The following is a 27,277-nucleotide window of genomic DNA, read 5'->3' as shown; positions in this document are numbered from 1 at the left end:
CAGCATGCCCATACGACGCATGATTGAAAGGAAAAAGGGCCATACAAGTGAGTCGAATGCCTTTTCAGCGTCGAGTTAAATCGCGGCAGCAGGGGTGGAGGGCTCAATTCGGTGCAACACTGTGAACAAGGTCCGAAGATTAAGGGAGGTGGACCTATGAGGAACAAAGCCCGACTGTACCGGGGAGATAATAAATTCCATTAATAATGATAATCTAATGGCTATGACTTTGGCCAGGATTTTATCATCTAAATTCAACAGGGATAGCGGTCTGTAAGAGCCGCATAGCATAGGATCTTTCCGGGGTTTGGGCAATAGGATAATCACCGCTTATCGGAATGTCGGGGGGAGGATACCCACTACAAGGGCCTCGGCATAAACTTCCACTAAGCGTGGCACTAATACCTCCTTATATGCTTTATAAAAGTCGGCAGAGAAGTCGTCGAGACCGGGAGCGAAGGATGCGCGCAAGGCATCAATAGCCTCAACAATACAATCGGGGGTGATGGGAGTCAAAAGAAAGTCTTGCATGTAACGTTCCAAATAAACCAAGCTTCCGAGGACCAGTTTCTGGCATTCCAGCCGTCTTCAGCCCGGCTTCCTTGAATCCAGAGGTGTGGAGAGCATGGGACTCACGTCCGGGCTGGACTGTGGATTTTGCAAATGTCACGCCGAGTGGGATGGGTATGCTCAGACGTGAGTCCCATGCTCTCCACTCCACTGGATTCAAGCAAGCCGGGCTGAAGACGGCTGGAATGCCAGAAACCGGTCCTCGGAAGCTTGTTTCCGGTCCAGGGAAGGCATGGCTTGGCAGTTCGGGCTGGACTGTTCCCATGAGGCACAGGGTCAGACTGATTTCCATATGGCCATGTCTGGGGCGGTGTGGAGTGCAAAAAAACGATGGATTTAGGCCCAGATCTCTGTACTGGGGTGAATGTATGACATTGTTCTGCATTCTGTCCATCAACTGTGGTTTTTGAAAATGTCACCCCGAGTGGGATGGGTATGCTCAGACGTGAGGCTCATGCTCTCCACACCACTGGATTCAAGCAAGCCAGGCTGAAGAAGGCTGGAATGCCAGAAACCGGTCCTCGGAAGCTTGTTTCCGGTCCAGGGAAGGCATGGCTTGGCAGTTCGGGCTGGACTGTTCCCATGAGGCACAGGGTAAGTTTGATTTGCATATGGCCATGTCTGAACTGGGGTGGTGTGGAGTGCCAAAAAACGATGGATTTAGGCCCAGATCTCTGTACTGGGGTGATTGTATGACATTGTTCTGCATTCTGTCCATCAACTGTGGTTTTTGCAAATGTCAACCCGAGTGGGATGGGTATGCTCAGACGTGAGTCCCATGCTCTCCACACCACTGGATTCAAGCAAGACGGCTCGAATGCCAGAAACCGGTCCTCGGAAGCTTGTTTCCGGTCCAGGGAAGGCATGGCTTGGTAGTTCGGGCTGGACTGTTCCCATGAGGCACAGGGTCAGACTGATTTGCATATGGCTATGTCTGAACTGGGGTGGTGTGGAGTGCAAAAAAACGATGGATTTATGCCCAGTTCTCTATACTGGGGTGAATGTATGACATTGTTCTGCATTCTGTCCATCAACTGTGGTTTGTGCATATCAATAACTTGCATACAACCCACTGAAGGACACCAATGTAATTATTGAACAGGGGCTTAAGCATTGGAGAGAAGTATGTCTGATCTCATGCGTGGAATACTGTTACATTTACTACCCCACACCGAGGGCACCATGCATGTACATTCTGCCCAAAACACACAGGCATGGGGGCTTTCCTCTGAGCAGGCCCATTATATAAGGTTTTTGCTCGCCAATTGAGAGGCTATCTGAATACATAGACTTGTATTTACAACCACTTGTCTGTAACGTTTCTTCCTATACCAAAGACACTAAGGACCTTCTCAGCAAGGTATCAGGCTTTGAATGGACTAAGGTGCTGGGTACGTTGGATGTTTGTTTACCTTATACGAGCATCCCCAAGGTGTAAGGCATCTCAGCTGTCCAACAGTAGTTAGACATCAGGAATGCGACCCTGTTTGAGCACAATTAATTGTTGATTGATTTCATAACTGTTGCTCTGGAAATTAAAGGTGTTTTTACAGAATAGGGCGTGGTATTGTCAAATACAAGGTGTTGCAATGCGGCTACATTTTTTGCTACATCTGCAAATCTATATATGGGACTTTTTGAAAGATTGCATGTCTGGACCTGATGCCCAATGGAAATCATGGAACACATCATATATTGGGGAAGGTTCATAGAAGATGTGCTGATGTTTGGTCAGGTGATCAGGACACACACAGCATTGATTACCTCAATGCCACCCTGCATGTGGACGGCCAACACATATGCTCAGAGCTAAATAGGAAAGCGCCTGCATCCAGTGATGTCCTACATGCAGCAAGCTCACGCCAACCATCACTGATTAGAGCGATACCTTACAGGGAGATGATCACAATTAGACAGAATTGTAGCATTGACTTCCAATTTCAGTCAGAGCTTCAGAAAGTGAAGATCAGTGTCAGGACCAAGGGCTATCCCATGGACACCTTGAATGCAAGTAAGGGTAAGATCATTAACATCAAATGCAGTGAGCTGCTTACTAATACAAAGCTGAGGAGAAACTAGAGACAAAAATAACTTTCAGTCATTACACCGTATAGTGCACTTAGGGCCAGATGTACTCCCCGCGAATTAGCGAGTCGCAAATTGTGTCGCATTTGCGACTCGCAATTTGCAATTCGCCAATTGGCATGCACGGTGCTTCTGAGACACTGTTTGCGATTCAAAATGGGGCCGCAAATTGCTTGCCTCATGCATAATAATGAGGGGGTCGCAATTTGCGACCCTATTAGGGAATGGCTGGCACTCCCAGGGAGGTGGCCTGCTGGGGTCAGAAGACCTCCATGTCTGGGACTGCCTTTTTGAGTAAAACAGTTTTTCTTTTAAATGCAGTCCATTTACCTTAAAAGAAAAAACAGGATACATTTTAAATATAAACATTTAATTTTCAGTTTAATTTTTTAAGGGAAGGCAGTGGTCCCTGGGACCACTGCCTTCCCTTAAAAATATTTGTGCATGATTTCACAAATGGGAAAGGGTCCCCTGGGGACCTCTTCCTGTTTGCAAGTGCTTTACCACCCTTCAGAGAAGGGTGGTAAATTGCGAGTGTTTTGTGAGCGCAATTGCGGTCGCAAAACATTCTTACATAACTTAAGGAGTCGCTATTAGGAAGGGATGCCCTTGGAATGCCACTTCCTAATAGCAAGTCGCTAATCCTACTTTGCAAATCGCAAATTGATTTACAACCCACAACATGGGATTAGTACATGGGTTACAGGTTTTTTGCAGGCGCAAACAAGTCTAAAACCCATTTGCACACTCCAAAAACCTTTGTGTATCTGGCCCCTAGTTCTGCGATATACAAGATCCTTAACAAACACCTGCACTTTCTATTAGTGGATAACACACAGAGAAGAGCTATTTCCACCAAGTCAAGCCAAGCCTCACATATGGCAGAGGGAAAACACTTACAGAGTCACTGTGCTACAGTTATATGTAACCATCCAGCCCAAGCACATAATTACCCACACCACCAAGAGACTTCCACAAATGAGGGCAGTGCTATGTCTGTCGATTTGTGAAAGATAGGATTACAATCTTTTAATACAAATATAACAGACGACACAGAATCACCAAATTCAGGTACTGCAACACCAGATATGTGGTTTAATGCATCATCTGTGAACGCGGACACATTACGTTGAGAACACCATCAGACCCCTAAAGGAATGAATCTAGGAATGCTTAAGTAGCTATACATTTGCATTATATCACAACACCTTACACAGTCATATTGATAAGATCAGCATTGGGTTCCATGGCATAGATACAATAGGCTCCATGCTCGGAGAAGGCAATAGAACACTGGTACTAAGGCAACGAGAGAGCCAATAGATTATCCAGTTTAAATCAGGAGATATGGGCTTAAACATAGACAGAGAACTACATGCGTTTTTGATGGACTGACTGTAATCCGCAATGTATCGCTTTGTACACTATTCATGTATGCACGTGCAGAATGTAACATGACCAACATAAGGATGTACATTGCTTTAAAAGTGGGATAGACATGGAGACATGTTGTGAGGATACATCATGTCATGACAGTCTATAAATGGATCACTCTTCACTGAAAATAGTGTTGACCTATAGGGAATAGTAAATACAACCTCTCCATAGTTCTACTAGATCTCACCTCGGTGGTTTTCAGAGTATTTCTTCCACACAATGACTTGGACTGTACTTTGAACAACACTTCAGTCTTTTGCAACAAAGTCCCATTTCTCAGTAGTTCACATGGGGTGTTAATGATCTATTCAATTAATTCGCTATATTCCCACACATCTTGGTAAAATTTGGACCGCTTACAGTCTTACTGTGTCTAATTTTAATACTGGCTCATTTCTGGAGCTATTTCCCACACAAATATGATGAAAACAAGAGGAGACAATAGCTGTACGGTAGTCCTCTTTTTATGTTCATGTTTGCCGCTATATTATCGGCAGCTACTTAGTCACAACCAATCCAAGGCACGCACTCTCAACTTTGATTATATATGGATACAACATACGAGGTAAGAATATCCCCTAATCTCTCCTCTGACACCATACCGTGGAGAAATTGGTCTGCTGATGTACGAGTTGGGCAGGGGTAAGATATTTCCCTACCTGGGGGGCGGAGCTTGCTCGCGACCAAGATGGCCGCTTGAGCCCTGAGCTACATTTATCCTGTGTCATTGGAATTAATTAGGACTCCACGGTCCAGAATTAGTTACCGGACAGCGAGAACTGGAGACGGGCGCTATCCCGAACGATTTTGGAGGTGGCTGACCGGAGTTAACGAGGTGTGATGACGGAGCGGCTCCTGGGCCGACAGACCGCGTACTGCAGTGTGAGATGTGGCTGCACTGCGTCACCCGACGTCTGGCAGCGATCGTAAAGGCTGGCCAGTGCCTGTCTGCCGCGTTGGGAACCTAGGTGCGATTGTGCAAGGCGGAAATCAGGTACTGTGAGCGCACCGGCTCAGGAGGGAGAAGCGACAGTGTAGATCAGTGCGCTGGGAGAGGAAGCCCGAGGTGAGTGCGGCGGCCCCCCGGAGGAAAAGAGGAGTGGCAGCAGCTGGTGGAGAGAGAGACCTGGAGCTGAGCGCGCTGCGGCCGTAGATTAACATGGAGGGCCTGCCCCCCTTCCTCCACAACCATCAATGAGCAGTCAAGTGGCGGGAACCGGGGGGGGCGCCTGATCCGCGTTGTGGCTGGAGAGAGTGCAAACTCGGCAGACGAGCGGAAGGGTCCTCTGGTGTGGGAGGCAGCCGATGCAGAGCCCACCATATAAAAACTTAGGTGCCCTGCTCTTGCAAGACTGAACAGTGGTGAGGCGCGGGTATTGGCACAAGTGTTGGAAGCGGGACGGACGGTGTCACAGCTGGTACGGGGCCACACTGGTGAGGCAGGAAAGTCTAGCCCAGCACACAGAGTGAGATGTGAGTAGCTGGAGAGGGTCATCCCCTCCCCTCCCCGACTGCCAGGGAACGACACCCATAATAGTCTTGCATCCGCTCATCTTGGGGTCATGGGGGCGCCGCACCCATAGCAGAGGCACCATCTGGAGCAAGGTCCGCTGTGGAGATTGTTTGCCCATCACAGGAAGCCCCCAAGGAGAGACAGGGGAGAGGAGAGTGCCAAGCGGGTGGGGAGGTGGCTCGCCGCCGCAAGTACTGAAGACCACGGCCCTAGGCAGAGCGGAGGAGCACGGAGGTGCGAAGACTTGCATGCATATCAGTGCCCGCAGAGAGGGACGGAAGAAGGGCTGCAGCTGCCAGTGGACGAGAGAGACCTGCACTGTGTGGAGGTGGGGTGAAAATTGAGTATGCGCAGAGCAATACTGGGGCCATTGGGAATTGGCAAGAGAGTACGAGCAAAGTACTGGAGACAGTCTTGAGAGGGACTCTGTGGGTGGGTGCCAGCCCCTCGGCCATTCCCCACTGCACCCATACACCGGAGGTAGCTGACAGCAGGATCTCTGTGAAGGCCTGACGTACACTGAGAAGTCATGGGAAAAGGAGACAAGACGCAGGCGAAGTTGTCGTTTGGACAAAAACGCTCAAAATCTCACGACGCTGCAGGCTCAGAGGCCGAGAGAATACCGGAAATAGAGAGCGAACCTGCCAGCACGGACATACGCAGCTTACTAATATCTATGGAAAAGAGCCTTCAGAGCGGAATAGCGAATCTGGGCACGAAAATGGACGCCCTGACCTACCGGATGGAACGCATGACGGAAAGACTGGATAAACATGCAGAGAGGCTGGATATGTCGGAGAGGAGGATCATGGAGGAGGAGGAGGTTCATTCCACACTGGACACTGACCATAAGAAGCTGGGGAACCTCATGCAAACTTGCAGGACAAGACTGTGGACCTCGAAGCCCGCTCTCGGCGCTGTAACCTGAGAATCATAAGCCTGCCGGAGACTACTCCCACGGGGAACAGGGAACATGGAACTGTTCGTAGAAAAGCTGTTGGTCATGCTACTCGAAGAGGGGGTTTTCTCAGCAATGTTTGTAGTGGAACAGGCGCACCGCTCTCTGGGCCCTCGACCTCAGCTGGGTGCCCAGCCGCATACCATCATCGCGAAACTGCTTAGTTACAGAGACAGAGACACGAGGCTACGCATAGCACGGGAAAAGCAGACACTGCGGTATGAAGGATCGGCGATTTCCATATACCCAGACTTTACAGCGAGAGTACAGGAAGCGCGCAAACATTTTGCTCCCCTGAAGCGACAGCTAAGAGACCTTGGCGTTGATTACGCTATGCTGTACTCTGCTAAGCAGCTTGTGAATCAGCAGGGGCAATCCCATATATTCACGGACCCAAAGGCCCTGAATCAGGCGCCAAAGGGGTGGTCAAAAGGACAGCGCAACAGTCTGCAGAGGCAGGTGCAGAGTGAAGCTGCTGGCAGTTCGCTGGAGGAGCAAGACTAAAAATACAGGGCATACACAGGGCATTTACGGTAGAGGGGCCCGGGGAGAGGGGTGGGGTGGCGGCTCTGGGATGCCTGTACTAACTCTCTGCAGGTTTTGGGGGGGAGAGCAGGAAGAACGGGGGTTGGGACTCATCGACACAATGGTGATGGTGCCACAGCTTTGCTGGTTGCCATTGTGAGAGGGGAGTAGGGCACCGATGGGAACATATGGGGTGCAATGATGATGGTAGAGTATAAACGGACTACTGTGCCTGGAGTGTCGGGAGGGGTTATAAATGATGTACCTGAGCAGGTATCCACCTGGTACGCGTGTGAATATTTCAGAATTCCAATGATGCAAATGTTTTGACACGGCGGTGGCGCAACAGGGCATTGGGCATAGATAGATAAGCTACTGTAATTATATACGGAGGGTCCCCGCCCTCGCGTGCTAGAGCACATAAATACCTGTTGTGGGATATGTTTGATGGGGGTCCTGGTGGGCGGGTTGGGCATGACTGGGGGTACTGCGTGACCAAGTTGCGGGTGGTCAACTGTGGGTGGCAGGAGGGAAAGGTTGGGAAGCAAATGTGGTTTGGGGAGAGATGGAAGGGATGGTTTTGGTTTTTGCATACAGAATCCATTGTGAGCATGCAAGTCGTGCTAAGATCTACTGTATATGGTAATGACACTGATGGCAGGACGGGCCGAGGCGGATAGCGTACACCGCACTGATGGTATCGTAGCGATGAAGTGGAATGTTAGGGGGCTTAATGACCATCACAAGCTGCGTAAAATAGTGAGCTACCTGCACCGGCAGAAAGTTGATGTGGCTATGCTCCAGAAGACCCATCTCCCACAGACGAGTGTGATGCTGCGAAGCAGGTCCCTAGCAGGAAATATCACTTCGTCTGGCTTCACAACTCATGCCAGGGGTGTGCTAACATGGGTAAACCCTAGGACAGGATACACGTTGGAACTGCTGAGAGCAGACACTGAGGGGAGGTTTGTGATATACAGATTCCGAGGACGAGGGATGGACTTAGTGTTAGTAAATGTGAATGCCCCCAACTATGATTGTCCAGAGTTTTATACTGCGGTGGCAAAAACCACAAGTAGGTACTACTCAGCCCAGTTTTTATGGGGTGGGGATTTTAATCTAGTGAGAGACCCGAACAGGGACAGATCAGCAGGCCCCAATAGAAGACCAGCCGCGGTTGCGCAGATGTTGGACAGAGTGATGATTGATATGGATCTTAACGACGTATGGAGAACGTGCAGCCCCGATAAGGGAGGATACACACACTATTCGGCCTTTCATAATGTGCATACTTGCATAGATTACTGGTTATCCTCCAAGTCGCTGCTGGGGCACGTTAGGGACTGCAGGGTGCTGCCACATACACTTTCGGATCACTCGCCGTTATTGATGGTCCTTACCACTCCTAAGAGAACTATACAGCCGTTTACATGGCGCTTCCCGCCCTATTCGCTGCTGGATCCGCTCTTCAAGGGGGAGCTAGCGGAGGCCATAGAAACGTATTTTGAGACTAATAAAGGCTCGGTTGACAACTTTCAAACAATATGGGAGGCGTTTAGGGTCTACGTTCGCGGCGTGGCAATGGCGAAGCACTCGGGAGTCTTCAAATCCATAAGACAAAGACTAAGTGACCTGGAACTGAAATTGGGGCAACTGGAACAGCGCCAGTTGACAGAAAATGGCAAGGAACTTGAGGAGGAGAATATGCGACAGCACCTACGTATGAGGACGGGGACAGACCGGGATCAGTACTTGCAAGAGTGCTGAGTGAAAAACGTGGGAGGACACTAATCACAGCAGTGAGGGCAGAGACGGGTGAGATATTAAATAATGAGGCGGACATTGCAAAGCGGTTCCGGCAATACTATGCAGACTTATACACGAATAGAGCGGGGGACCTAGATGCAGAGATCCTAGATTACTTGGAACACATTCACCTCCCGACGATCACAAACACCCACAGGGAATTTCTAATGCTCCCCATTGAGAAGGATGAGATACTGTTGGCCCTGGCTGGCATGAAGTCTGGTAGCGCCCCGGACGCGGGTGGGCTCACGGTGGGTTTTTATAAGGCATTTATATTGACCTTCTGCTCCCACACCAGGTGACTCTTTTCGATGACCTGTGTACCACAGGCTGTATGCCGCAGACGATGAGAGAGGTACTATTGGTGGCAATCCCCAAACGGGGTAAGCCTCCGGAGGAGTGCATCTTATACCGCCCACTCACCCTTTTGAATGTGGATACCAAACTATTTGCGAAAATGTTGGCAACTCGCCTAGCACTCCTGGCCCCGCAACTGGTGGCCCCGGAACAGGTGGGATTTATTCCAAGTAGAAACCTCACCTATAACATACGCAAAGTGTTTGGTACAATGCAACATGTAAGACAGGACGTTGAGGCAGTGTCAGTATTTTTAGATATGGAGAAGGCCTTTGACTCCATCGAGTGGCCTTTCTTGCGACAGGTAATGACAATAATGGGATAAGAGCCGGTATTTCTGCAAATGGTTGGCGCACTGTATAACAAACCCAGTGCGAGGGTCCGTTTGGGCAATCTAGTTACAGAACCCTTTGCCATAACTAGGGGGACTAGACAGGGCTGCCTACTGTCGCTCTTGTTGTACACCCTAGCGGAACCACTCGCATGTGCGCTACGAGAATATCATGGGAATTAAGGCATTGGGTTCCCGACCTATAAGATAGTTGTTTCCACGTACGCGGACGATACACTGTTGTATGTCCGGGATCCGGAGAACAACTTGTCGGCGGTACTTAGAGAGGTGGTACACTTTGGTGCACTTTCTGGCCTGAGGGTGAACTGGACGAAATCGATTGCTTTTCCACTCACGCCGACCACAAAGGAATTTGTAATGGAATTCCCTCTGCAGTGGTCTGAGGAGTTGGTTAGATATTTGGGAATCCAATTGCATACTGACTCTGAGATAGTCCTCCGAGAAAATTATGGCGTGGCTATCAGCAAATTGGAGGATGATGTGGAGGCTTGGTCCCGCCTTCTGCTTTCTTTACTGGGACGCATTTCCATTATGAAGATGGTGGTGGTGCCTAGGCTGCTGTTCCTGTTCACAAATATTCCGCTAGTGTTGCCGTGTGTCTTCTTTCAGAGACTGAAGCAATTGATGCTTAAGCTCGCTTGGGCGGGTAAACAGGCACGGGTCCAATGGCAGGTCCTCACGCTTCCATACAGTATGGGGGGCCTGGGCTCCCCCAACTTCGAGCTGTACTATAGGGTCACGCAGTGGGTGCACTTACATACCTGGGTCCATGGTGACCCGAATATCCCCCATGTAAGAATGGAGCGAATACTCGCAGACCCTCTCCCCTTGGTAGTAACGTTATTCAAACCAGTCGACCAGAGGACTGTGATAATAGACTCTATAACCACTACCAATCATGCATGGAATTGCATACTGCAACAGCAGGGGGTTTGTTTTTGTACTCACCCTTAATGCCGGTGGATTGGATACTCTAGCTTACTCCATGCAGAGATAAAGGTGCGATAAACGCACTGCACAGCATTAACATTCAGTCAGCAGGGGACATGTTTCACAACGAGAAGGTAAAAACTTGGGAACAAGCATCGAGTTCGGTCACAGAGTGTACCATGCTACAACAATTCCAGTATTATAGAGTGCGCAGAGCCCTGTCCGAGTTGCAGGGAGATGATTTAGATGAGCCACCGGAGGTTTTGGAACTCTCCTACGTGATTAAGACTGAGTCATCGTGTAAGGCTGTTACCAATCTTTATAAAATAGCAATGTCCCACAGGGAAAACCGGTACACAAAAGCAAGGTTAGCTTGGCAAAGGGATTTGCTGCACGAACACCAGAAAGATTTCACTTCATGGCAGGCACCGCCTTATACACTTCAAATACATAAACAGGGTGTATTACACCCCAGAACGCCTATGTCAATACGGGCTGCGGGAAGAGGCGACCTGCGACAGATGTAACGCTCCCACAGCAGACTTCCTACACCTGGCATGGCTATGCCCAGGTATTCACACATACTGGGTGGCAATTTTTAGAGAACGGAGTAGGATAATTGAAGTAGAGCTGGAACCAGATCCCGCAATGGCGCTCCTGGGCTACTCCAAAAAGTTATCTAAAACTGCGCGTCTGCTGGTTGACATGGGCACGCTTATAGCTAAACGGGTGGTGGCGCAGTGTTGGATGAGAGGGCCGATGCCCACCGTGAAACGCTGGTCCCATGATGTGCTTTATTGCTGCACGCAGTTGGAAAATTACAGTGAGCTGCTCCCATCATGTAGCCGCCCCAAAAACTTCTGGGGTTTGTTCATGATACGCGGTACCGAGGAGGACGAAAGGCCTGCAAGGGAAGACAACGGAGAAGGGGCTGCAGTATGTAATAGCAGAATGCCCTGAGATGTAATACCTCTTGGGGGAGTTGGAGAGTGCTGTGTGGACGCTAGGGGAAATGTGCTTCTGGCAGAATGAGTTTAGGGGGTACAGAATGGTTATGGGGGATGGGCTCCATTGGATAGAGACGAAGGTGATAAGAATGCGATTCGCCGCCGGCCCCTTGCTGGGTTGTTGGCACTAAGGCTCTGTATCTTCTGATGGAAAGGAGCATTGCTCGCAGACTATGGATGACATTTGGTGTATGTCTGTATGCTTTTTACGTTGTTTTTTATCTTGTAAAATCTAATTTAAAAAAAAGATGTTTCCCTACCTCTTTTAGGCTTATCAAAGCCATATTGATCAACTGTCACACAGCTACTTTACCAGCAATATCACGTTGAAGTTATGATTTCTTTGAATTGAGTATGGCATGTGTTATGTTTTGAACTCATCAAGAGCTACAAAGAACTCAACTGAGCCATGTGCAATATACTCTAGGAGTCACATGGAATTTCACTGTGCCTAACTGGGCTTCACATGATAAAATTCTAGATACATCAGGAATGGAGGTTTCAATGTTTAATTCTGAAACTGATGCTTGGCCACTGACTACTGTGGTGGTGGCACTACTATTTCCCTCTGAACGTATCAGATGGAATTTATGGGAGCCCAAAACTGTATGAAGTTTGTTGCACGACAGGTAAGGTGGCAGATTACATTGCCATTTATTCCAAGTTATTGTTACATTGATACTAAAAATTGTGAGGTGATACCCAGGTATAGTCATGCTGTGTTTTTCATGTAAGAATTCCAATATACAATGAGGAGCCCACTTGAGAGCGTCCAGCGTTTCATGCTCAGCAGCCTAGGGGTGGTTGGCTCAAAGTGTTTGGTTTAAATGAAAGGTGCATTTACACTTTCTTATACAGAAATATATGTCTCTAATTTGATGGATACTTTGGTGGTCTTTCTACAGATTCAGTAATCCTATATCTGGCTCTTGTAGACAGTAGAGATTTTGGACTGTGAGGCTGGCAGCTAAGCAAACAGCAGTAAAAAGGCACTCTTTACCCAGCCGCTGGGTAAATAGTAGAGATTCTGCACTGTTCATCCATCTGCAGCCCCAAGGTTGCCAACACACTATTCCTTCTCCTTTGCAAATTAGTTACCACCCTACCTTGGGGGTCGTTAGCTCATCAGTGGTTTGTGACAGTAATTGCAGTCACAAAATACCAATAAATTCCTTTCTAAATTGGAAATTGGAGGGAGGAAACCCCTTTCATGAACCCTGCTATTTGCAATTTAGAAACAATTGCAAATGTTCTTTTACTAGTCTATAGAAATTTCCAACTCATAAAAAGGGTTTGGTACACAGTGATAAGTAGTTAGTTTTGTGGTCACAAACCTTGTGGTTTAGCAACATGTGACCATTAGGGCTAAAACTAGCTCAGATGCTGGCCCTAACTTATAGGACTTAAATATGTGAATGTTTCCAAGTGACTTTGACAGACATGAAGCTGAAGGCCACTCCTTTACACTTTGGGCCAAGCCACAGCAACTTGGAGGCCCTTTAGATAGCGGACTATCATAATTTACACAATGGACCACATCATGTGTTAATGTGATTAGTTATGTGGAATCAAACTACCATGGTATCTTACTTGCTTTTTACTATGAATCGCTTTCTCATAGAGAGGCATTACACTTCGGATATGGAGAATTGATATGTCTAACACAATATATTGGTTATATAGTGATTTATTTTAGTCTCCTCTACAACCCCTTGATGTTATCCCGCCACAACAGTTGGTCGACTTCCATGATGCCCTCACCATTAACATTTATTAAATGCACAATTATTGCTAAAAGAAAACTATTGTTTTTATTGTTGTATTCAACAACTACTAATATGAACAAACCTAAACAACACTTACTTTTATTTAAAGTTACATTCTAAGCACTTAATCTATGAAGAAATATATAGTGAAGTAAAAGCACCAACATGTGGTTCAGGGTCCAGAGGAGATCTAAAATATTAGCATGAATAAGAAAAGCAAACATGTAAGCAAATTTCTAGCCGAACATTTGACAATGAATTCAATTTTTGGAGCAAATTCTTACAAGATTTAATTGATAACTATAACAAAAAAAGAACAAGAAAAAATGTCAGAGAACTCATTTGAACAAAAGGTGATCCCTTAGCTGAATTCCCGTTGCTGCCACCTTTTGTGGTACCTGTAAGAAAACATAAATAGAGGATGATTATCTATTGAAAGCATGACATTGTTTATTCAGTTTTAACTCGTAGGTAGGGGAAGGTGATCCTCTCCTTGACAAATGGGTCAACCGTTATGGGCAAACCTAACAATAGCCCTTTGAACCAAGCATTGTCGCTGACATTACCACAACGCCTCTGAAAATGCCACGATTTACCAGGGCTTTTTTGTGGCATGAAAACTACTTTGAAATATGTAAATTTGGAAGATTCATCTATAAACATGAGTCAGGCTGTAAGCACTAATATTTGAAGTCTACAGACTGCTATTAATTATTCTCCTTAAATAACGTACCACAGACAGCCATTCTTAGTTCATTTAGCTTTTCAGCAAAGTTTTATACTTTGGTAAGCTATTTTCTGATAGAAAATATACATGTGAAGTGTTAAATATTACATGATCAGCTTGATTACAACTCAGGACCACCTTCTAAACCATATCATGACTCACTGCCCAATTATTATCATTATTATTTCACACATCTAATGGTTATGTAGAGACATTTCCAAGGATGCCAAGCCTAATGTTCCCTAAGCAAGCCTAATATGTGTCACTGACATTTAATTTTGCACAAGGCTGTCTTCCTTGGGCTTTAAGACATTGGCATAAACTAGATGGAGCGTGTATTGAAATAGTTCTCTTGCTATTGTGTTTTGTGGCTCTCCATCCCAATGTGCTCTATTAACCGTGACTGTGAGCTACGGTTGTTGTTCATCATCAATGAGAATTTCCATCAGGAAGGTGATGTCACTGACCATGTCATGAATGATGTAATATGTGACATCATCAGCATTGGATTGTGGATGCACGAAATATATAGTTAGTGCAACTAACTATATATGGAATTTCATTGGTTTTATATCAATAAAATGTCCAGCTAATTATATATGGTCTCTAACCTATGGTTTTTTCAGTGAATTTTCAAGGTTTTGTAAATGCAAATTCCTAACTATATATGGTCTATAACCTATGGTTTTTTCAGTGAATATATATATATTCATATATATATATATATATATATATTCATATATATATATATATATATATATATATATATATATATATATATATATATATATATATATATATATATATATATATATATATATATATATATATATATATATGTTGGCGTGGATAGCACTGTGCTAATCCTACGCTTAAAGACTTTAATAGAAAAGCAGACATTTGAAGTGAGCAGATCTCTAGAGTGTCGCTGGTTTTGAGAGTGCCCCATACAGGAGCTGCTTTCCACCTAAACTTGAGAACTACCCAGACCTTCTTTTTTGCATAATTTATTCATCACTCTATGCCTGAAAGGGTATTTTATTGATATTGAGATATATATATATATATATATATATATATATATATATATATATATATATATATATATATATATATATATATATATATATTTATATCTATATATAAATATATATTTATATTCTTATGAGTGAACATATATGTGTATATATATTAACCCTGGGCGCCCGAATCGGCTATGCTCACGGAGTAGGCGTAGTGTTGCCTCCTCCGCATTTTGCGTAGACAGCGTAGCCGGCCACCCGCCTCCCTCCCGCCCTGCCCTACATACATTATTTAAGCAAAAGAGTTTTAAAACAGCAAGTTTAAGGCACTTACCGTGTCCGAGGCTCGTCCGGGGCTCCTTCTTGGAATAGCGTCCCATCTTAGATACCAATGCGCATGCGCGGCCACCCGCGCATGCGCATTTCTCGGGAGAAATGCGCATGCACGGCCGCTCGCGCATGCGCATTGATACCCATGACGGACGCGATTCCAAGAGGGAGCCCTGGACGAGCCCCGGACACAGTAAATGCTTTAATCTTGCTGTTTTAATGCTCTTTTGCTTAAATAATGTATGTAGGGGAGAGCGGGAGGGAGGTGCGAAGTGGGGCTACGCGGAGTGCCGGGGTGGGCGTAGCTTCTCTCCCACTTCGTGTAGCTCCGCGAAGCCCCACTACGCCCAGGGTTAATATATATACACATATCTGTATATATATCCAGAAAGTCGTCGTATTCACCATCTGCCTCCCACGCAGAACAACGAAAGGAGCGAGACCACAAAGTAGGTGCAGTTTCCTTCAGTGCATTTTATTTCGTGCAAAAAGTTACAGCCTGCAATCCACCATGACGTGTTTCACCTCGAGAGAGGCTTGATCACATAGCGTGTCATGGACACAAACAAGGGATTTTAAAGTGCTAGTGCGTAATTCCAAACAGCTGTGCAGTTCACATTTTTTTCATCATTTTAACACATTTTTTTCATTTCATCAACAGTGAAAACATACTTTGTTGAGTCAACATGAAATAAAGGGCTTAGTGCCCAACGGGTTCCAGTGTATATAAAAATATTCGTGAAGTATACAATTCTCCTTAAAAATGTATATAAATAAATAAATTTCATATATATACACATGGTTAAAATTGGTCCATATCTAATACGTATAATATACTTCATATATATACACAATTAGATCAGTGTTCGCAACCATTATTCATATGTAAATGCCTACGATGTCACAAACCCTAATTTATCACTTTTAGTCACAAAGATAACGTTTTCACATATGAAGGAGATGGAAAAACAGAATTCCGCCCTAGTGGGCTTTTTCAGAGGAACTGCACATTCTGATAAACACAATAAGGGCATGCACTATTAAATCAACCTCTTATAGTTACTGCAGATCAACATTTGTTATGAGTGAGAGGTGCTTATACTAAATATTAAAAAACATGCTACAGTTAACAGCAGGTAGCAGAGTCAGATAAAAACAGACCGAGAGCCAATGGAGGGGGAAATTGTACAGATACCCCTAAATAAATCCAAATATAAGATCGTGAATCATTCAGAAATGAGGGACAGCAGAATTATATTAACTAGAGACAGGTGTAAAGATCCTCGCTATTGTTTAAACCTGCTGGGCTCTTTGTGTTGAACTCAAGGATGAATCTGGTTTCCAAGAGACGTAACTTTGCGTCTCGGTTACCCCCTCTCTTGAGAGGCAAAACTGAGTCAACTAAAAAATACTGAAGGCTGCTGTGGTCACTATTATGAACGGTTTCGAAGTGTCTGGCCACGGGGTATGCCTGATCCTTTCCGGAAATTGCCCTGAGATGTTGTAAAATCCGCTTGTGGGCAGGTGGGCGAGTACTTCCCACATATTGTAGTCCAGAAGGGCATTGCAGGACATAGACAACATATTCTGTCTTGCATGTCAACCTTTTATTGATAACAAAAGGTTTTTCTGAAAAGGGGCGTGAAACCTGAGTTTTGTTGACCCCGTGGCGGCAGGCTTTACATGTAAGGCACTTCTTGAAACCGGTAATGTGATCCATCCAGGATTTTGTGGGTTCTAATGTATTGCTGACTAAGGAACTGGCAAGGCTGGGGGATTTGCGGAAAGTTAGGCTAGGCTTGTCTGGTACCAGGCTACCTGTAACTGGGTCATCCTTGACCAGGTTCCAGTTTTTGTTTAGAATTTTCCTGATCTGGGAATGTTGGTTACTATAGGTCACAATGGCTCTAGATTGAATTAGCTCATTGTTGCTAGACTCTGCATCAGATCTAGTTCTAGGCACTAGGGCTTCCTCCCTCTTGATTTTCTTAGTACGTCTAATCGCTCCATCAATTAGAGTACTGCTGTAACCCCTTTGTAGGAACATAGCTTTGCTGGCTTGTTGTGCCAGGTCACACTCCAGATCAGAGCTACAGATTCTCCGCAATCTTAGCATCTCCCCATAGGGGATGCTGCGGATAAGGTGTTGAGGATGCTGGCTGCTGGCGTGTAAAACTGTGTTACCAGCAGTTGATTTCCTGTGCAGCTTAGTTTGCAGAGTGTCATCCCTGATATAAACCTCCACATCTAAGAAAGTAACCTTTTCCTTATCGATGTGTGATGTAAATTGGAGGTTTAAGCTATTTAGGTTGAGTTGTTTTACAAATTCCGTAGCCTCTTCATGCGACCCCCTCCAAATCATAAAAAGATCATCGATATACCTTAGGTAAAGCATAACCTTGTTCTGCATCGTTGTCCTATGCTCACCCATAAGGACCCGCTCCTCCCACAGTCCCATATGGAGGCAAGCGAAACTGGGGGAGAAGCAGGCCCCCATAGCCACCCCTCTTAGTTGCTGGTATATTTGATTATTGAAGATAAAAAAGTTCTGTTCCAAACATATCTTCAACATGCCAACAATCATCTTATTGTGATGTAGATATTCAATGGGGCGTTTGTCAGGGTAATACTCAACTGCTTTTATGCCATCGCAGTGTCGAATGGATGTGTACAATGAAGTAACATCCATGGTGATAAGCAACAGTTCATCATCCCAGGTAATTGAGGCCAGTTTACACAAAAATTCAGTCGTGTCTCTGACATAAGAATCCAAGCCCTTTACCCATTCCTGCAGGAAGTAGTCAATATAGCGGGAAATGCATTCCGTGGAGCTATCTATGGCCGATATAATTGGCCTCCCAGGGGGCACAAGGGCATCCTTGTGCACCTTGGGCAGGAGATAAAAGCTGGGGATGACTGGGTGGTCTTTCTTCAGGTATTTGTATTCATCAAAGGATATTAAACCACTACTCCGCCAAGCCATTAGTTTTGAGTTCTGGTCAGTCCAGGCTGCTCTAATAGTGAGTAAATTGCTCTTTTCATAGCAGTCCATGTCACCCAGTTGGAGCTCGGCCTCCTTGATGTATTCCTCACGTTTCCAAAGGACGATGTTACCTCCTTTGTCGGCCGGCTTAACTATGATTTTGTCATTGTTTTTTAATTTTTTGACCAGATTGTAATAGCATTGGTTTTGCCTGTTGATGACTTTTTCCTTCTTGTTTGAGGCAATGTATAGTTTTTTCAAGTCACTAATAACGAGTTTGTGGTACACATCCAAGTTATCATGGGTCGATACTGGAAGGAAGGTGGACTTAGGTTTGAATGGCGTAGTACTGACTCCCCTGCCAATGGTTTCGTCACTGACCACTGGCGTATCAGTACTTTCACATTGTAATTCCCATATTTCCTGCATTTCCATTCCTTCACCAGCTGTCAGAAGTGAGGGGCTGGTTGGCGTGGTGACCTTGGATTTTTTATATGGGTGTAGGCGATGGAATTTATTGAGCTTCAGCTTCCTAACATATCTAAAGACATCCATCCGGGTATCAGCATAATTAAAGTCCCTCGGGGGACAGTATGAGAGTCCCAGAGATAGGATGGAAGTTTCCTTAGTAGTTAGGGCTGTATCGGTAAGATTGATCACTGAGGGGGCACAGAGGTCTGCCCTCTTTTCTTGTTCCATCTCCCCCTGTTTGCTTTCCTTTCTCCTCCTGGTTTTGTTGCATTTCCTGCGTTCAGCCTGTTTCCTGTTTGCCCTCTGTTTCCTGGTGGGGCCTTTGGCTGTGAGCTCGAGCGTAGAGTGTCTCTTCGGTTCTCGCACAGGCAGCTCACCTCCTGTGCCGGGGTAAGTTTTGTAAACCCCAACCCCTGTCCCTGTTTTTTGGAAGGGCCTTCTTCTCCCTCACTCTCTGCAGCTGAACTCAGGTCTGTGGAGGAGATGGATACGGACGTGGTTTCTCGTGCCTTACGTCCTGTGTTGCCAATCCGAGCTTTAATTCCATCAAACTTACGGGCAAATGTAAAGATATGGCCATTCAAATAATCAAGTCTGTCTCTTTCAAATTGAAAAGCCTTCCGCTTTTTAATAATGTCCTCTTCCTTTGCCAGGCGACTCTCCATGTCTTCCCTCATTTTTTTCACTTCCTCATTAATTTCAACCCTTGATAGCTCCGTCTCTAGCTGCTCAATTTCGGTTTGGAGTTTTAGTCTGTCACTTTCCGCATACTTTACAAGGATCCTCATCAGTTTTGCTGAGGATTCTAAATTGGCTGTTGCCCACTCTTCAAGCATATGTGGGTCCGGGTTGTCGTAACTGGGGGCCAGTGTTATCCGGAGTCCTCTAGGGACCCGCCCCACCTCCAGATATCTTGTGAGGGATTTGTTCTCCCACCACTTAGCCTGCTCCTTCTTCGAGAGTTTCTCGAGTTTGCGAAAAGTGTCTCTAATCGTGGGGTTAGTATTTACCCCCTCCGGATGCTGAATGGGCGTAGCTGAGTCTCCCCCTGCCGGGCTCTCGAAGACTGACTCCACAGCCTGCTCTCTGTGCCGCAACACGGCGGCGGACATTGCGTTGTGTGGCTGAAGGTAATTACGCACTTCACTGAGGAAACTAAACTGACGGGGAGCGCTGTCACAATCACTGCGCGCCCCGCGTGGCACACTCTTCCCTGCGAATATCGAATGCTGCCTTACCCGGAATGGGCTGCCGAACACCTCGGTGCTTCTCCGGTGTCGCTGGCTCCCTTCTTTCCCGGCAAGCGTGTGCTGTCTCGCAGGGGCATACACGGCTTCCTCCTACCGGAGTGTCGAAAAAACGGTTCCGGTTCACGAAACCACTGCTTCCTGCCGTGTCACCGCCCAAGTGAAGAGGGGTCTCGCTCGTAACCAGGAAGCTTCCAGTTACCGCAATATCCAGAAAGTCGTCGTATTCACCATCTGCCTCCCACGCAGAACAACGAAAGGAGCGAGAACACAAAGTAGGTGCAGTTTCCTTCAGTGCATTTTATTTCGTGCAAAAAGTTACAGCCTGCAATCCACCATGACGCGTTTCACCTCGAGAGAGGCTTGATCACATAGCGTGTCATGGACACAAACAAGTGATTTTAAAGTGCTAGTGCCTATTTCCAAACAGCTGTGCAGTTCACATTTTTTTCATCATTTTAACACATTTTTTTCATTTCATCAACAGTGAAAACATACTTTGTTGAGTCAACATGAAATAAAGGGCTTTGTGCCCAACGGGTTCCAGTGTATATAAAAATATTCGTGAAGTATACAATTCTCCTAAAAAATTTATATAAATAAATAAATTTCATATATATACACATGGTTAAAATTGGTCCATATCTAATACGTATAATATACTTCATATATATACACAATTAGATCAGTGTACGCAACCATTATTCATATGTAAATGCCTACGATGTCACGAACCCTAATTTATCACTTTTAGTCACAAAGATAAAGTTTTCACATATGAAGGATATATATATACAGCTACCTCAGGGCAACTGTAGCGCTTTACAAATCCCATTTTCATTTCATTTCATTTCATTTCATATATATATATATATATATATATATGTCAAAGCAATAAACCTTCAGCGACGAAGACACCGCACACCACTTGAAATTGATTAATTGCACTTTTATTTGCCTGTAGGTTTCTTCCACCTACGCGTTTCGAACCTCACGGTTCCTGGTCACGGTCAGCAAACATTTGTCCATTGCTACTGTTCATTATTTATACAGCGTCTCCATTTTGCTAGTTATGATGCATTATGGGCTATGTAGTAAGTTTATACAATGGCTCATATAGAGCCTATCCTAATGTTTTTTTCCGGAACCTGGTGATTAATTCACACATGGAGGACAAGTCTAACTCTCCTACATAATTGCTGGGCGCTGTATGGAAACATGCCGTGTGGCAATCATTGAGTATGATTAACCAAGATGCTATTAGTTCCAGTTTCTTAGTGCATGTTCCATATATGTTAGAGACTATGGCCCACATGTATCAAGCATATTTGGAGTTGCAAACGGTGCGATTCCTTAAAATCGGCCGTTTGCGATTCCAAAAGTGCTGTTTGGGATGCATCATGCTATTTTAGAAATCGCAACTTTTTTGCGATTTCTAAAATTGCGATAGCATATAAGAAATCGCAATTTTGCGATTTCTTAAATGCTATGCATCATTTCCAAAAAATGTGCGATTTTTCAAATTGGAAGTGCAAATTACCACGAAGTTCAACCTCATGGTAATTTGCGAAATTGTTTAAAAATGCACAAAAATGCATTTTTGAAACTGTTAAGTTACAGACACACATGTCCTTAGGACATGTGTGTATGTAACTTCTACTGAAAAGTACATTTCATGGGTGCAGGGGGGGTCATTTAGACCCCCCTCTCCACCCTTGAAATGGATTGATGAATTGCGATTTCAAATTGCGAATTCGCAATTCCCATTCATTCCTATGGGCATTTTGGCCCATAGGAATGAATGGGAATTGCGAATTCGCAATTTGAAATTCGCATTTTTTATGCGATTCGGTAAAAATAGCGATTTTTACCGAATTGCATAAAAAATGAAAAAATAATCATGCATAGGCTTTTGCAATTTCTAAATTGTGAATCGCTATCTTTCGCAATCGCAAAAGCCGATATTGATGCATGTGGGCCTGAGTGTCAATATATATATATATATATATATATATATATATATATATATATATATATATATATATATATATATACGTGTGTGTTTCCATAGTAAAGACCTTTTATAACTTTGGCACCGTTTGACAAATCTTCACAAAACGTTTCATACAAGTGCTCTTGTTTGCCTAGTTTCTTCATCAAAAGTTTTGGGACGATCCATCAAGCGGAGGGTGGGAAAACAAGGGAACCCAAAATCCAAAATTACGATTGGAATTTTCGATAGACTTTTTTGGAATGTCATATAATAAGTGCTTAATGGAATTACACCAGATTTGACAGGAAGCTAGATCTTGATCCATGCTTTTTGTGATTTGGTGTAAATCCATTTAGGAATTTTTGAGAAATTAGACCCGACATTTTTTTTACATATCTGGATGGTTGGATTGGAGGGACTCTTGCGAGAATCCCTCTAAACCAATTAAAAAAATAGAGCATTCTCATTGGCCTGCGGGGTTCTTTTTCTCTGGGCCAACTTGATCCCACAGGAGTAAGGCTCCCACAGGAGACTGGCTCGCTGTAAATGTGAATTTTTGTAAAACATTTTTTAGCCCACATAATGCAATCATAAAAACTGTGTTAAAAGAAAGACCCACATACATGTTGATTTGATGGCATGACACAGAGGCCAACATTATGCAAATTCTCCTTTATTGCCACAGCTCAGCAGTAACAATGGAGAGAATAAAGAATTAAAACCAACATTCTAATACTGTATAAAGTGCATGAGCACACATCCATCTTCCTTCTTAGTTGCTGCTGCTCACAGAGATAAGTACCCTCATTTTATTTGTGCTTACTTTGTGATATTTTATATGGGTGTGACGGGGTCGGGGAATATGGCTTTTCAGACTTACCTGTTTCACCTCTCTTTGAACAGCATCCTGGGACTTGGCGGCGCAGCGAAGAACCGTACGACTCAGAACCAGAAGACTATGCGGAATCCTGTTACTTTAACTGGGCGGAGTTGGACATAGAACAGGACGTTGGTTACGCCCACACCAGCCCGCTAAAAGCCGCCCAAGACGAGGAACAGGTGTGTGTTGCACCCGGAGATGAAGGAAGATTGCACGTCGGACTACACATCGGACCCGGACGAGAAGCAGACGATACTCGAGGACTGCACTTCGGACCCGGACGAGAAGCAGACGATACCCGAGGACTGCACTTCGGACCCGGACGAGAAGCAGACGATACCCGAGGACTGCACTTCGGACCCGGACGAGAAGCAGACGATACCCGAGGACTGCACTTCGGACCCGGACGAGAAGCAGACGGTACCCGAGGACTGCACTTCGGACCCGGACGAGAAGCAGACGTAATCCGAGGACCACCCTACGAACAAGGAAGAGAAGCAGACGAAAGAAGACCAGGAATAAAGACCACGGAGGAACAACGGTCTACAAAGCCCGACGCGGATAACCCAGGAACGGACCGGAAGAACGAGGAAGACGACAAGCCAGGAGGCCAACAGGAAGGCTCTTCGCCCAGCCACACTTCATCGAGGGAAGTGTGGCTACCAGAGGTACGATCACGGCTTTCAGGCTGGGGGGGTTTTAAGTGGTTTAGACCACGAAAGTAAAACTATCACTCACCCTATGCACTACCCTCCCCTCACTATCCGACACTAGTGAAAGAAGTGTGCACGTGTGAGTCCTCACTCCCCCACCCTGTGCGTTGGTCCTCAACCAGTTAACCTAAAACGCTGTTCGTTTCCTTTCTTGCCGGTGGAGTTTACTGACATCGTGGAGGAGAAGGCCTGGACCACCAGTCCCAGAAGCCCACGGGACGCCCGACGAACGGCTGCCGAAAAACGCGATCAAAGACTCACTAACGAGTTCGACTCCACGTTACCGTATTACCGGAAAGCAATACGACGTAAACGTTTACTGAAATCAATAAAACCAGCGTTACCCAAAGTACCCGTGTCTGTAAGTCTGTTAGACAGTGCGGAACCTGCCGCCACGAACCCTTCTAGTGACCCAGGTAACCCCGAGGTGCCACAATGGGATATTATATGTTTCCTTGCATATGATGCTTGTATTTGTTACCGTCCGGAAGACTGGGTCCCATTGGCCCTACCATGCGTTCATTTTCATAAATAGACAATGATCTATGCTTTCTTCTGTCCTCCCCCCCACCTTTTGGGGACCTTCTCATTAGAGCATTGCCTGCTTCTCCCTGTTCCCTTTTGACCCCTCATGGGGTTTCCGTCATGCCTAAATCGACTTTTGTCTGCCTTTGACCCAGGGTCTCTGTCAGGCCTAAACTGGGGTTCTATTCCCTTGCATTACCAGTGCCCCAGGACCCCCTCTCACTAGCGCTCCCTACCTCCTCTTTCTGACTCCCCTCATAGGCTTTCCCTCACCGCGTCTTTCAAAAGTTAAGATGCAGCCTCCTACCGTTGCCCGGCAACACTGTCCGCTCGTACCGGGCCTGCAGGCTGATGTGTCCGCTCTACCCTGTGCCTCTACAGACTTGAGGCTCTGACCCCCTGGGCTATCCCACATCTCGGGATGGTTCTTTTCCCTTCTTGACGCCCCCCTTGCGCAATCCTCATTTAGCCTGTCTTCCCCGCAATAACGTGCTCTTCTATCGCAGATCGCGGGGAAAGGGCCTTAGATGAAAACAGATTAGCAACGGACGCCCACACGAAGGGCGTGCGTCGTTGCCATGTCAACAGCAGACAACCACTTGGCAGTTGCTGCTGTTGGCTGGATGCGACGCTACCACTCCGTTGTTTCGCACTGAAAAAGCTTTTAACCTCGTTTTTTCTATGCCTGCCCCTAGTTAACCCCTTCCCCTGTCTGACTTTAAATTTCAAGCCCTATTTAACAAAAAGAGACAAAAAAAAGAGCCTTGTACCTACTTGATCTTTTATCCACCTGTTCATTTCATTCCCTACAATGCCTAACCCTGAATCCAACCTTGAGGGTAGGCTTGAGTCTATGGTCTCTAAGGCCATGGACAAAGCGATGGATGCTTTTAAGGACACGATTAATAAAAAATGTGAAATATTAGCAAGGGCTTGGCCCTCTACTAGTACTGTGCATGCGTTGGGCGCAAAGGAAGGGGCAGCTAAGGCCCCAAAGAAAAGAAACACAACTGACCCCCCTACAGTAACGACCAAAAAGTCTAAGAATAGTGGGAAGACCCATGACTCACGCTTTCAGAGCGGTGACCAGACTGGTGCCTTGGGCACCACGGAAGGGCGGCAGTCAAACTCTGAGCCCCCTATTCACATTGAAACTGATGATGAGGATGAGACAGAAATTGATATCTGCTGCTCGTCAGATTTTGACTTGGAGGATGAAAGTCTAAGGGACAGAGCTTTGGTGAGCTCAGAAGAGGCAGGTAAGACCTCAGGTTTGAAAATGGAGTTTACTGATCCCTTCGGGCAGATTATGTTCGATCCTCTTCTTATAAAAATCCTCTGTCCCTACAGTGGTTCCCCTCCCAACTGGTTGCGGATTACATCAGCTTCTGGCTGAGAAGAGAAATCCCTAAAGAGGTCAAATCAAGACTAAGATCTGAGTGCCCACGCCCATCCCTTCCGGATAAGGTTGCTATGACCCCTGAACTGGACCCTAAGTTGGTGGCTTTTATAGCCAAGGGTGCCAATGACCCTAGGAAAGGGATTGACAAAAGCCTCAGATCATGTCAAGATCACCTTTTGGACACAATTGGTCGACTAACAAAAATATTTGAGATAGCTGAGAATGCCTACGTTGGTGGCATACCTGTAGACCCTACAGAATTGGATCAGTGGGTCCAGAGGACCATCTGCCTAATTAGAAAAGATAACACTGCTATTTCCAATGAGCGTAGTAAAGGGATTCTTCTTAAAATTGACCCCAAACTGATTGAACTGGCAAAGAAGGATGGTGGCCCCTCTTCTCAAGGTCTCCTCTTTGGAGAGGATTTCATTCGAGACATGGCCAAAGACGTGGGAGCCTTTAGCTCTATCTGGAAGTCGCAACGCGACATAAAGAAGGTATTCTTTCAGGATAACATTTTTGGAAGGGCCGGTCGAACGCAGGGTCGCAGCCGCGGACAATCATCCTCTAGACCCTTTCCGGGACGAGCCTCCAGATTCCAGCAATCTTCATTTTATGGAGGACAATCCTTCTTCCTGCAGAGACAGAGAAACCGTTCAAGACCATTCAGGGGTGTAAGAAGAAACAAAGGTTTTTCCTCAGGTAAGAATCTTCAAAGACCCTTTAGATACCCCTGTAATGGTGGGAGGGAGATTAGCCCTTTTCTCTGGGAACTGGACTATGGTAACCACTCAAGACCCATGGGTTCTAGAAACTGTCAGGGGTTACAAAATAGAGTTTGTAGAGCTCCCTTTCCAGTCCGAACTCCCTCAAGAGATCATCTTTTTTCACGAACAGAGGAAATTGGTCTCCCAAGAAGTCAAGGTACTCTTATCCAAAGGTGCAATAAGGGAGGGCTCATGAAAAGGTTTTGTAAGCAACATATTTCTGGTCAAAAAGAAAAACAAGGGGCAAAGACCAGTGATAAATCTGAGAAGCTTGAATGATTGGGTAACATACCACCACTTCAAAATGGAGGGGATATACCTCCTAAGGGACATTTTAAGGAAAGGAGACAGGTTAACATGTCTAGATTTAAAATATGCCAACCTGACTATCCCAATCTAGAAGCCCCACAGGAAGTTTCTTCAGTTAACATGGGAAGGAAAACTATGGGAATTCTGCACCCTCCCCTTCGGACTTTCTTCAGCCCCTTGGTGTTTCACCAAGGTACTTCGTCCGGTGGCAGCTTGGTTAAGGGAAAGGGGCATGAGATTAATTATCTACCTTGACGATATCCTTATAATGTGTCAGTCCAAGACGACAGTAGTTCGCCACACAGATCTTGCCATCCGCCTCCTTCAACATTTGGGATTCGTGATAAACACAAAGAAATTCTGCAAAATTCCAAGTCAAGAAACACAGTTTCTGCGATTTATGGTCAACCCCCTGAACAGGGAGTTCAAATTACCAAGGGAAAAGATAAAGAAGCTCCAAAAGGAACTCAGAAAGGTGCTGTCGTTGAAATCTTTTCTTTTGAAACTACTTGCAAGAATCTTGGGTCTCCTCTCTTCTACCATCCAGGCAATTTTTCCAGGCCCCCTACACTACAGAGCTCTTCAGAGACTGAAAGTAAAGG

At 45.6% G+C, this 27,277-nt stretch overlaps 1 protein-coding gene across 1 annotated transcript in view; it reads right to left on the bottom strand.

The window, feature by feature from the left end:
- Positions 1 to 9,359: 9,359 nt before the first annotated feature.
- Positions 9,360 to 27,277, bottom strand: part of LOC147751528 (glioma pathogenesis-related protein 1-like) — a 961,356-nt gene continuing 943,438 nt past the window's right edge. Inside the window, exon 5 of the mRNA XM_086920012.1 lies at positions 9,360 to 13,704. Within this exon, the coding sequence (XP_086776138.1) occupies positions 13,607 to 13,704 (98 nt within the window). The 3' untranslated portion in view covers positions 9,360 to 13,606. The remainder of the gene's footprint in view (positions 13,705 to 27,277) is intronic.

This window comes from Lissotriton vulgaris, chromosome 1_1 (assembly GCF_964263255.1).
Source record: "Lissotriton vulgaris chromosome 1_1, aLisVul1.2, whole genome shotgun sequence".
NCBI classification, from domain to species: Eukaryota; Metazoa; Chordata; class Amphibia; order Caudata; family Salamandridae; genus Lissotriton; species Lissotriton vulgaris.
The sequence above is the reverse complement of the archived record's forward strand: the minus strand, read 5'-3'. Positions and strand labels throughout refer to the sequence as shown.